The following is a 12,791-nucleotide window of genomic DNA, read 5'->3' as shown; positions in this document are numbered from 1 at the left end:
ATTCCATTACCATGGAATTGCCCTTATACAATAGACAGTCAGAGGCTTTTTGATAAGCTCATTTTGGAAAGGAGTGGACACATTTCAAATATCCAACAGGCTTTCAAAGCCAGAGATTCAGGTTGTGAGGATGTCCAAATCCCCTGCAGAACATGAACACAAGCCAAAATGTGTGTTCAACCGCCGACGAGATGTCTCACTGCAGTGTTCTGGTGTTAGCAGGCCGCTGTCAGAACCAGTGACTACTGGTACAACACAGACACCCAACTAAAATTAACAAGATTCCAACACAACCAGAAATGCAAAGTTCCGATAATTTTTCCCAAATTCTCAGGTTTTTACAGAATATCTGGTTGGGAGATTCCTGGAATCAGGAGGGAATGAGCTGGAAATCTGGGAATCCAGATTTAGCTCAGGGACCCCAGCCAATGTGTGTGTGTGTGTGTGTGTGTGTGTGTGTGTGTGTGTGTGTGTGTGTGTGTGTGTGTGTGTGTGTGTGTGTGTGTGTCCAGGGAGTATTAATAGTATAGCTGGTATTGCCAGCTGGCACACAAACCAAGGGGTGCAGAATATCCATCTTTATTTTGTTGTGTAAGTGCAGACCCCCCTGTGTTGGAGGACATGGCCAATCCTCACACTGCACTCTAACAAGGACTGTCCCCAAAACACCCCGGCACCACCAGCAGACACACAACAAGCATACTTCGAGAAATCAAACCTACACAACCAAAAATGCATGCAGTCCTCTCCTTCAGCCTAAGCCTCTTCGCATGTTTTCAACAGATTTGACTTGGAATTTGGGATTTGCCTTTCATTTGAAACAGATGGATCACAATCCTTCGATGCCAACAGCAAAAAGAATACACCACAACCCCTCTATCCAACACACACATCACCCACCTAGGCTGTTTCACATTACACATCACAGAGACGCCACTCAACGGTCCTCTAGTAGCCTTCAGGGCCCCAGACAGACAGTGTGTGTGTGATCCACACACCCCCCCCCCTTCCCTGCCCCCTCCCTAGATTTAAAATCAAGCATGTAGGCAGCGTTTCTCCTAACACTATAGAGAGAGGGCGGGCCCTCTTACCTTGTTTTGCAGTCCAACAGGTGTCAATGGGAACATTGTGTTGTCGCCTAAGAACTGGGTAGGGTACTCACCAGTTTGTTCTCCTGCATGTAGATTCTCTGCAGCTTGGGACATCCTTTGGACAGAGCCACCATCCCCTCATCAGTAATACTGTAGCACTGGCCCAGGTGGATGTCCTTCAACTCTGAACTGTGTTCTCCTAACTAGGAACACAAGAGAGAAGGGGAGAGAAGGGTTAAGCCTGATAAACATGTTATAAATGCATTGTACAAAGTGTTAATGCATCAGATTGATGGATTAAGTAGAGAGAGAAGGGAGAAAAGGGGAGGACAGATGGAGAGAGGGGAGATGAAAGAGAGAGAAGAGAAGGAGAGAGAGAGAGAGAGAGAGAGAGAGATGGAGCACCTTTTTGAGTGCGTCGTCTGTCAGTTTGTCCTGGTTTCCAACATGGACCTTGGCCAGCAGAGGACAGTGTAAGGCCAGGGAGCTGAGAGACAGGTCACTCAGCTGTTTACAGCGGTAAGCTGTGTACCTCTGAAGGCCCGGGCAGTGGGCCGCCAGGGAACACACACCGTGGTCCTGCACGTCACGACAGTCAGAGATGTTTAACTCCGTCACATTCTGCCTCCGAGAAGCTATCTTCACCAGGAGGTCATCATTTACCTGAGTGGGGTGTGGGTGAACAATGAACAATACAAAAAAAATATACACACAACATGTAAAGTGTCGGTCCCATTTTTCATGAGATTTAATAAAATATCCCTGAAATGTTCCATATTCTGTCTGTAATAAAGCCCTTTTGTGGGCTTGACTCCACAGTGGGTGGGCCAATGCCTTACCAGGCCCACTCATGGCTGCACCCCTGCCCAGTCACGTGAAATCCATAGATTAGGGCCTAATGAATGAATTTCAATTGACTGATTTCCTTATATGAACTGTAACTCGGTCAAATCTTTGAAATTGTTGCGTTTATATTTTAAATTAAAATGTTACTATAAAATGTCTCAAATGTTGTACTCACTTGTTGTAGGCCACTGAGGTCAATTTGCTTCCAGAACTGGAAGTCTAAGCAGAGGTCCCTCCAGTACTTACAGACCAGCGAGGCACACAGACAGCGCTCTTTCACCGACAGGTGGGAGAACACCTGAGAGGAACAGAAAACACATTAACAGGTTGTGTATCCAGCCTGTTGTTTGGCAAAAACACAGAGTACAAGCAGTGGATCTAAACAGACCGGTACCCAGGCTACATCCAGCCCATTTCAGTTAGTTTCAGTTAGAACAAAAGCCTTTGAAAGCATCCAATCAGGCCTCCCAAATGAACTGCACTCTAGTGGTGACCTCTGACCTTAAGCAGGATGGAGGAGGGGAGGCGGTTGATGCTGGATGTGTCAATCACGTCACTGCCTCTCCCCTGGCAGTCGTCATGGTGATGCAGACAGCAGGGGGAGGAGTCAGAACTCTGGGGCAGCGGATCACCATGGAGAGCCATCCCACAGCAGCCCTCGACAGACGAGGATGAGGAGGAAGAGGATGAGGGCAGGGGGCAGAGGTGGCAGTGGCCAGTCCCGGAGTTAGAGGAGGCATCCCCACTTCCTCCTCCTCCTCCATCCTCCACACCTCCCTCAGGGACAGGGAAGGCACATCGCGGCTGCTTACAGGGTGTGCACCTCTGCACCTCCGCACACTTCCTCTTACACACCTTGGAGGAAAGAAACAAGGATCAGACACAGATCACAGAGAACCACATGGAAAGGGATTCGACAGAGATGACATCAGAAGAGATACCAGGAAGTGTACGGTACGGGAGCAAACTGTTCAGATAGTGTCTGTTGACTTTCATCCTTCCCTTCTGAAATCAGGGACTGATTCAAACCTGGGACATCAAGTGAGTGGACTCTGGCCAATCAATGACATGAATTAAACAATTAACTCAGCAGCGCAGCACGAGGAATAAACCCTTTCTAGTTTCTCACCATCTCAGCGTAGTCACTGGTACTACCAGGCACAGAAACAGCCACAGCTATGGGCACTGGAATCCCTGCACTCCGGAACAGCGCTGGCGGTGGAATCAGCTTAGCCGGCACGGCCGACAGTAGACTCCTCCCTTGGCCCTCCCAGATGGCTAGTTCCCTTGGCGACAGCAGGAACTTGGCACAGTCCTCAGGGGAAGTGAGAGCAGCGTACCGCCCAGCGAGCTTTGAGGTGCTTCCGATTCCGGTACCACCTGCGTTGCTGTGACAACGTCCTCTGCCTCCGCCGTTGACCCCGGTCTCCAATTGGTCGCTGTCGTCGTCGTCAAGGCCCCCGCTGTTGCCGTGGACGATGAAGCAGAGCATGCAGGGCCCCTGCAGGAAGCAGTTCCTCTTCTTCTTCTTCCTGTGGTGCAGCTTGTGTGTCCTCTTGTTCAGGCGGTAACCATTTTTCGAGAGAAGATGGCCCATATAGATGACTCACGGAGACTCTAGGTAAGGGAAGAAAGAAGGACATAAAATAATAGAATTGCACATGTCATTTCCATGTAAATGGACCCATGAGCACCAATGTGAAGTTCATAGGAGCATGTCAAATAAAAATGAAAGCTAAGAGTCTATATAGACATTTTTCAAACATATTCCATCCTAGTAATTAGGAATTAAGCCAATAGTTTGTTTTCTTGTCAAATAGATGGAAAGTGGTTCTTAAAAAATATCTACCAGAAAAAGTCTTTAAAGTTATTGGAAATACATCAAAACACAATAATTTTGAAGTAAAGACCCCTGCCAGCTAAAAATATAGTATATATTTAGTTTAGATTTGTTTATGCCTTCTGTAAGTTTAAGAAACATTGTCTTATGTCTTGAAATTCCGTTACTAAAAACCCACTTATCTAAGATATTTTCACATTTCTCTCCCTCATCAGGAAGGAGGATAATGAAAGTGCACAGGAAAGTGCACAGGTATTGGTAGATCTATCAATTAGTTATGTTTTTACTGATATTAATTTTGTTTATGAATTATTAAGTGATTCAAACTTGAAATTCTGTTACCAAATCAGTAACGGAATTTCTGCAATTGAATTGGCTACAATGGGAAATAATAGTAGTCACAAACCAGAGTTGGGTCTCCTGCTACTGTCCTCCCTTCCACCGACATACTGTTATGTTCAGCTTATAAGGTCTCCTGCTACTGTCCTCCCTTCCACTGGCATACTGTTATGTTCAGCTCATAGGGTCTCCTGGAACTGTCCTCCCTTCCACTGGCATACTGTTATGTTCAGCTCATAGGGTCTCCTGGTACTGTCCTCCCTTCCACTGGCATACTGTTATGTTCAGCTCATAGGGTCTCCTGGTATTGTCCTCCCTTCCACTGGCAAACTGTTATGTTCAGCTCATAGGGTCTCCTGGTACTGTCCTCCCTTCCACTGGCATACTGTTATGTTCAGCTCATAGGGTCTCCTGGTATTGTCCTCCCTTCCACTGACATACTGTTATGTTCAGCTCATAGGGTCTCCTGGTACTGTCCTCCCCTCCCTTCCACTGGCATACTGTATGTTCAGCTCATAGGGTCTCCTGGTACTGTCCTCCCCTCCCTTCCACTGGCATACTGTTATGTTCAGCTCATAGGGTCTCCTGGTATTGTCCTCCCTTCCACTGGCAAACTGTTATGTTCAGCTCATAGGGTCTCCTGGTACTGTCCTCCCTTCCACTGGCATACTGTTATGTTCAGCTCATAGGGTCTCCTGGTACTGTCCTCCCTTCCACTGGCATACTGTTATGTTCAGCTCATAGGGTCTCCTGGTACTGTCCTCCCTTCCACTGGCATACTGTTATGTTCAGCTCATAGGGTCTCCTGTTACTGTCCTCCCTTCCACTGGCATACTGTTATGTTCAGCTCATAGGGTCTCCTGTTACTGTCCTCCCTTCCACTGGCATAATGTTATGTTCAGCTCATAGGGTCTCCTGCTACTGTCCTCCCTTCCACTGGCATGTTATGTTCAGTTCATAACTTTTATTTACCTTTTTGTCATCTGGTGGTCAAAGCAAGAACTTCAAAAGTCTGGACTCTGACTCTCTGACTCTCTCTCTCGTCAGTCTCTCTCTCTCTCTCTCATTAACGTCTCCTCTCCCAGCTCGTATTGACACCTACCCATGAGCCCCGTCTTTCCATTTACTGTAACCGGCATCCTCACCCACCGAACACCGACCAACACCGGACGTCCATGGACGTTGAAAAGTAGTTGAAATTTGGTCAGTCTGCCCTTGTCTTGATTTCAACGTGCAGAGATATCTGGACCGGCCTTCATTTGGCCCAAACATCTAGACGTCCATGATTGGTTTAGATTTGGTCTGGTCAGGTCTAGGTTTCACAACTTTGGACAACAAAGTACAGTACAGTTAAGAAAAGTACATTATAATTCAGTACAGTCCTGTGCTGTACAGTAATATAGAGTGGAGTAGAGTTAAGTACAGTACACAGTAGAGCTTGAGCACACTATAATGTACTGTACTGAACTATACTGAGCTCTAGTGCGCTGTACTTTGATATCAAAACTTGTAAAACATAGATGTCTGTGATTGGTTCAGATTTAGTCCGGTCCAACCACATTTGTTCTTGTTTGGTGATGGAGTCCATTAAAATAATAGCAAGTGTGTAGAATAATACCTAAATATGCAAAGGATATTGCATATTTCTAACTTTGTGTAACTATTTAGGACACATCACCATGAAGAGAATGACATTCATATCCATAATGATGCATTTCTGTGTAGTACAGATCAGGGACCCATGATGAAATTCTGTTACCCCATTCTTTCTGCAGACATCTTTGAATCGTAATTCGTAACAGATATTTAACTGCGTTTTTGGAAAAGGTGGTCACAAACTGAGGGATATTTTACTGATTAATTTGACCAAACCTGCACAGTTCTTCCAGTAAATGTGTTTTTATCAAATTGTCAGTGTATTTTATTTAAAGTACTCATTGTGCATAAAGCTGTATGGTTTGTTCATCTATGAAATCAATGATTTTTGTTTGGCATAGATATTAATTATAAAATCTGAGTCTCAGTGCAATTCCATTGCCATGGAATTGCCCATGACAGTTAAAATGCCAGATATGTCTTGCATTGATTAAGAGCTAAAACCCAAATCATTCAGAAAACAACACATAACGACTTCAGAAAGTACTCAAACCCCTTGACTTATTCTACATTTTGTTGTGTTACAGCCTGAATTCAAAATGGATTAAATAGATTGTTTTTCCCTCACCCATCTACACACAATACCCCATAATGACAAAGTGAAAACATGTTTTTAGACATTTTACCAAATGTACTGAAAATGAAATACAGATATATCTAATTTACATAAGTATTCACACTCATGTGTTAATAATTTGTAAAAGCACATTTGGCAGCGATTACAGCGGTGAGTCTTAAGAGCTTTGTACACCTGGATTGTGCTATATCTGTCCATTCTTCTTTTACCAAAATTCTTCAAGCTGTCAAATTAGTTGTTTATCATTGCTAGACAACCATTTTCAGGTCTTTCCATATATTTTCAAGTAGATTTAAGTCAGAACAGTAACTCGACTACTCAGGAACATTCACTTTATTCTTGGTAAGCAACTCCAGTGTATATTTGGTCTGGAGTTTAAGGTTATTGTCCTGCTGAAAGGTGAACTCATCTCCCGGTGTCTGGTGGAAAGCAGACTGAACCAGGTTTTCCTCTAGGATTTTGCATGTGCTTAGCACCATTCTTTTTCTGTTTTTATCCTGAAAAACTCAGTCTTTAACAATTACAAGCATACCCATAACATGATGCAGCCACCACTATGCTAGAAAATATGGAGAGTGGTACTCAGTAATGTGTTGTATTTGCCCCAGACATAACGTTTTTACTCAGGACAAAAAGTTCAATTGTTTTGCCACATTTTGCAGTATTACTTTAGTGCCTTATTGCAAACAGGATGCATGTTTTTGAATATTTTTATTCTGTACAGGCTTCCTTCTTTTCACACTAGGTTAGTATTGTGGACTAACTTCAATGTTGTTGATCCATCCTCAGCTTTCTCCTATCACAGCCGTTAAGCTCTATAACCGTTTTAAAATCAACATTGACCTCATGGTGAAATTCCTGAGAGGTTTCCTTCCTCTCCCGCAAATGAGTTACGAAGGATGCCTGCATCTTTGTAGTGACTGGGTGTATTAATAAACCAACCAAAGAGTAATTAATAACTTCACCATGCTCAAAGTGATATTCAATGTCTTATTTTTACCCATCTAGCAATAGATGCCCTTCTTTGCGAGGCATTGTGAAATCTCCTTTGTCTTTGTGGTTGAATTGGTGTTTGAAATTCACTGCTCAACTGAGGGACCTTACAGATAATTGTATGTGTGGGGTACAGAGATGAGGTAGTCACTGAACAATCATGTTAAAACACTTATTGGACACAGAATGTGTCCATTAGCTGAATCAAAATGCACAAAGTACTAGCCTATGTAACAACATATTACTACAAATGTTGTTACTAGTGTGAGCTAATTAGGGTAGAGTGCCACATGGGTATAAAAGCAGTTACGAAAGTGTTACCAAAACTCTTGCGAAGGCTACTGAACCAAAAAGTTTGCCTTACAAATTAAATAAAGCAATCGACAGCCTTAAAGCACTAGACAAGCTGCCACTCTATGATCACAGCAAGTCAAGTTCCAAAACATTCCACTGTTCCACTGACCTGCATTAGATCTCATTCAAGCCAACACTGTAACATAGCATCTGCACTATATCACCATAATAGGAAAATATGCCATTACATGAATTTCAAGAACTTCAAAAAGTGACAGTAACACAATATTTCCCCCTGCTATTCTATATGTGTGTGGTCTTTCATCACAAGTCATGGTCAAACACAACTATGATACCATCTGTGCCTAAATATAATGGAGCAGCTGGTGGTCAGTTCCTCGAAATAGAACGCTACTGTAAGGTCCATCTCGACTCACAACAGTGTTTCCTGTATATGCATTTAGCAGCTGCTATTATTGGTCAAGCACAGACAGTGACAATAGTGGGCAGTGTAGGTCTCTAGAATATCGCTGTTTGTGTATTAAGGCAAGCAGCTACTTAATGTTTTCTACAACGCATTTGATTATTCTTAAGGTAGTTAGCTAGTGTTTGTACAGTGATGATACTGCCCAATAGACAGTGAGTGAGTAAGATGATTTCTGCAACTATTGGTGTCACTAGCTAGGAGGCTACATTGTAAATACAACTTTTGCGAGAGCAGAGATTAAATTGTAACGTAGCACGGAAGACTTGTAAACGAATTAATCAGAATAAACTTTACCTTCCCTCAGCCTTAAATCATTGGTATATATATTGCGATATACCTGTGTGTATCATTACAGTGCCTGCCTTTACAACTGACTTGTCATGTAAAACACTTAGCCTTGGGGTTAAAATGGAATAGCAAGCAAGCTATTACTATTGCTTTATAGAAAATGAAAAGAACTTGTTAAATAATACATATCCAGCAATAGGCTACATGGTAAAACTACGGGATAGTACGCTAGTAGTAAAACAGTGGCTAGATCAGCTGGGTTTTAGATAGATAGCTAGTTAGCAACACGGATACTAGCTGAGGATGCATAGCTAGCTTCTAGCTACATTGTATTGCTGCTCACCAGTTCACGCTGTGCTCCCCCCTCCGAATGGTGCTCTCATAATCCACGCGTGCAACACACGGACGAGTATAGCGTTAAAATTTCAGGGCACAATAATGTGAAATTGGCAACAATTCAGGTAAAATATTCGTTATGGTGTTTTAGTCTCCAAAGAAAACACTTCCGGACTAAATAAATGCAGGGAGAGGAAGACGACAAAAACGCGATTTACAATCTGTTATTGGTGGAGCCAAATGTCAGTCTTTGCCCAGTGTGACCAATCCGTGATGTAGTCAACTTTGGACTGTACTGTATATAAAAGGGGATAGCGAATGACAATTTGAAATAAAATTGTAGAACGTGGTTGCAATCGGTGCTTAATTTGAGCCGGATCCGCACCTCTCAATTTAGGACTGTTTCGTTCCGGAACCTATTTGCCAGGATTCGATACCTCTCTTGGCATGAAAAATAATTGTCACCGTTTGTAATGTAAACATTTGATTAAAAACAATCAAGAGTTAATTCAAGTTGCCTCCTTTGTAATCCTCCTGACACCTAAAAACATCATGTGAAAACTTGCCTGATATTCTATGAATTGATTCGAGTAACGGCTCGATTACACAGACAGGATTATTACGTTTTGGTACACCAGAAATACATTCATTTCCAATGGAACGCTGTGTTTTCCTTACAGCATTGCGTTGCAGAGGCAGTTGCAGTGCATTTTGTGTTGTGCATACTTTGGATTTATCGAACATATGCATCAAACTGTATGCGTAAACTGCTTGACATAAATGGTAGCAGAAGGTGAATGTTGAACTTTTGTTGCACACATATCCAGATTATGCAGAGTAATATTTTGCGCATATAGGCGTTAGGCCTGCCCAGTTTATGGTTTGCGCAACATTGTAGCCTATAGACCAATGCATGGCCATTACTGTGGTGAGAGAGCGAATCACGCCTGTATCTCTCACATAACTAGAATGACATTCACTATTCACTTTCTATGATCTCTCTGCTCTGATAGACGAGCCAACTCCCATCTCTCCAGCGTTGCACTTATAGAAGGGCTCACGAGTGGTGCAGCTGTCTAATGAACTGCATCTCAGTGCTAGAGGCGTCACTACAGACCCTGGCTTGATCGCGATCTATATTACAACTGGCTGTGATCAAATAAGAATTTGTTCTTAACTGACTTGCCTAGTTAAATAAAGGTTCAAAAGGCAACCTCTGCAGGCTGCAGTGAAGGCCTATCCACCACCAAACCCTCAACCCTTTTAATAGCTGCTGCATATGATATGCACTGGATAGCCCTGACTTTGGCCACCTCATTCTCTTTCACACTTGTGGGGCATTCGAAAGACGTGTTTGTCACATTTTCATCACTTTTATAACACATACTATTGTCTTTTTCACAACTTGGACATCTCAGCTTCTCCCTTCTGCAAACACTTGAAACATGACCAAAAGCTTTGCAATGATCACACTGTATTGGTCTTGGGATAAAAGCTCAGACTCTGTAATTACTATACCCTAACTGCACTTGAGTAGGGAAAGACTCCATATCAAAAAACAAAATAACAAATAACTTCAATTTTTCTTCATTCACCACACAATCGCGGGAAAACACAGATTGGAAAGCAAATGGCTCCTGCTGAAAAGAGAAAACTAATCTGCTCACCAAATAGGCCTATTAAGTGAACAGCCTTGTTTTACAAAGTAAAGAAAGCAAGAGGCTTTTGACAATGGCATCAGTCATCTCCAGTGGGTGAGTGGTGAATCAGTGAAACTGGAAAGCTTTATTATGGTTATAATTTCCTCCTCATATTGTACAATATGTGTGTCTCCACATTCAGCCCCATCTGAGATATTAGTTAAAGATATAGGAATCCCATTGGGCGATGAATGGAGGAACAAAAGAGGAAGAGGCCCAACTCGGCTGAAAATCTGTTTCCCTCCAGCAGGTGGCGTGTTTTGTTGTTTCGCCCACCGATCAAGGAGTTTTTGTATGGAGGTCAAAGAGAGTTTCGAATTGGGTCCCCAAAAAATGTCTAATGGTTGTCTTGCGCCGAACTGTGGGTGTGCAGGTCAAATCAAAGGCACTGCTTCGATATTAAGTTGTTTTTTGACGAAAATGAAAACGTTTCAGTTTGTGACTTTTATGAGGTTGGAGCAGTGGTGGAAAAAGGTCCCAGTTGTAATAACTGAAGTAAAAGTGAAAGTCACCCAAAATACTGATTTAGTAAAGTCTTAAGTGTTTGGTTTTAAATATACTTAGCATAATAAGTACTTTTGGGTGTCAGGGATAATGTATTGAGTAAAAAGTACATTATTTTCTTTAGGAATGTAGTGGAGTGAAAGTAAAAGTTGTCAAGCATATTAATAGTAATGTACAGATACCCCCCAAAACTAATTTAAAGTATTTTTACTTAAGTACTTTACTAGGTTGGAGTAATAACATGTTCAACTACTTAAGACATTGGCTCGAATCAAGGTTGTGCCTTTAGATTTGAGAGAATTAACAACAAAGGAAGAATGTTTCACTTCTCTCACTGACTTGACCCTGACCTGGTCTGTTTGGTCTATTTTGCAAGCGTTCCAAAAAGTTTCGCGATGTTGGACTCCCGAGTGGCGCAACGGTCTAAGGCACTGTATCTCTCAGTGCAAGAGTTGACAGTCCCTGGTTCGAATCCAGGCTATAACACATCTGACTTTGAGTTCCATAGTGTGGAGTTTGGCCATAATTGTAAATAAGAATTTGGGTTTAGACGTGTAGGGTTTGTAACACAAGATGGAGGAGAGCCCGTCTCTCTTCAGAGATTGCATATACTTTGACCTTTTAATTCAAGACAGGATAAATATATTGTTCCAGATGCTATATAACTCCAGGTTGAGTTACTTTTTCCTCAACTTGTTTCTCTAACTTTATAGCAAGTCAAGCTAGCTTGCGCTGCAGACCAGCTAGCTATCTAGCTAAAAGCTAGGCTAGATTGAAGATACCATTGTAACTAGCGACCTCCACTTAATACTTATCATCAAATACCATGGGGTGACCTGGGGCGCTCTGAGGTACCCGAACGCATGAAAAAAAAACGTTATAATTAAAGCATTGCATTATTTGTTTGACTGCAACTTCTGGGGTAGCTAGCTTTAGCTTGGTACCTAGCTAGCACCAGTTTTTGTTTTTTTAGCTAGCACCAATTACAACCAGCCTGAAAACAATGACCATTAGAAACTGCAGTCATTTTCATTATTGTTAGCAACGATTTAGGAATCATTGTAATTAAGTATTAGCTCGGTAGCAACTTGTTGTTCGCCTATTGAAATTGAACTTCAGTTCATGAAAATAAATAGCTAGCCAGCTACTTAACCCTGTTGCCCAAAGCTACCGTTATAAGCAGCCAGCTTTATCAGGCTAGTGAGGCTCGACCGGACCAGGTTATATGTTGTGAAGCTAGCCACAATAAGGATTAGGCACAATAGTGGAATTTGGGGTTTGCCTTCAAAATAAAAGTATGTCTTTGAAAGTTATGCAGAGGTTACAATTGGTGGAATCATGCCATATTTCGACTAGATAATGTTAAACAAGGTTGTGACAGATGAAATACAAGTGATAGTGTAATCCATGTGTAATAACTATGTAAAAAATGCATGAATGCGTTAAATTATTACGTGATGTGCAGTCATATCCAGGTCCTGATTGGTCAACAAGCTAATTTGGCACATCAAATTGTGTTATTTGACATGTATTTTTTTGACACGCAAAGACCCAAAAGCCGTTCCATAATTGCATGCATTGTCATCTTTTGCATACTGGCATAGAGCTGTAGAGCAGAGGTGCTTGCAGAAGTTGCACACATGGGGGAAAAAGTTTGTAGCCTTGGGTCCGGGAAATTGTGGCCTTTTATAAACTGTAGCCCTGGCTATGGATACACAATTATCATAATACATCATATGGGTGTATACGCTAGTCTGGTATAACACTGATGTTACAGTGTTATATCACATTAAGCATCTCCAATTCAAAATTACATTTAGAATCGGCTTCCTATTTCGCA

General features: G+C 42.2%; 1 protein-coding gene across 4 annotated transcripts in view; it reads right to left on the bottom strand.

Moving 5' to 3' along the window:
• LOC135544687 (F-box/LRR-repeat protein 17-like) overlaps nucleotides 1–8,943 on the bottom strand; it is a 315,158-nt gene extending 306,215 nt beyond the window's left edge. For 3 of the 4 annotated variants that reach the window (XR_010456360.1, XR_010456361.1, XM_064972507.1), the window contains exons 1-6: nucleotides 8,755–8,943; nucleotides 3,067–3,554; nucleotides 2,439–2,792; nucleotides 2,113–2,235; nucleotides 1,497–1,754; nucleotides 1,163–1,294 (exon numbers count right to left, since the gene is read on the bottom strand). Coding sequence is in view for 1 of the 4 variants with exons in the window: in XM_064972507.1 (XP_064828579.1) it covers nucleotides 1,163–1,294; nucleotides 1,497–1,754; nucleotides 2,113–2,235; nucleotides 2,439–2,792; nucleotides 3,067–3,534 (1,335 nt within the window). In the remaining 3 variants the exon portion in view is untranslated. Of the gene's footprint in view, nucleotides 1–1,162; nucleotides 1,295–1,496; nucleotides 1,755–2,112; nucleotides 2,236–2,438; nucleotides 2,793–3,066; nucleotides 3,555–5,218; nucleotides 5,442–8,754 lie in introns of all 4 variants that reach the window. The other variant, XR_010456362.1, reaches the window with a different exon arrangement.
• Between the last annotated feature and the right edge of the window lie 3,848 nt (nucleotides 8,944–12,791).

This window comes from Oncorhynchus masou, chromosome 1 (assembly GCF_036934945.1).
Source record: "Oncorhynchus masou masou isolate Uvic2021 chromosome 1, UVic_Omas_1.1, whole genome shotgun sequence".
NCBI lineage: Eukaryota > Metazoa > Chordata > Actinopteri > Salmoniformes > Salmonidae > Oncorhynchus > Oncorhynchus masou.
The sequence above is the reverse complement of the archived record's forward strand: the minus strand, read 5'-3'. Positions and strand labels throughout refer to the sequence as shown.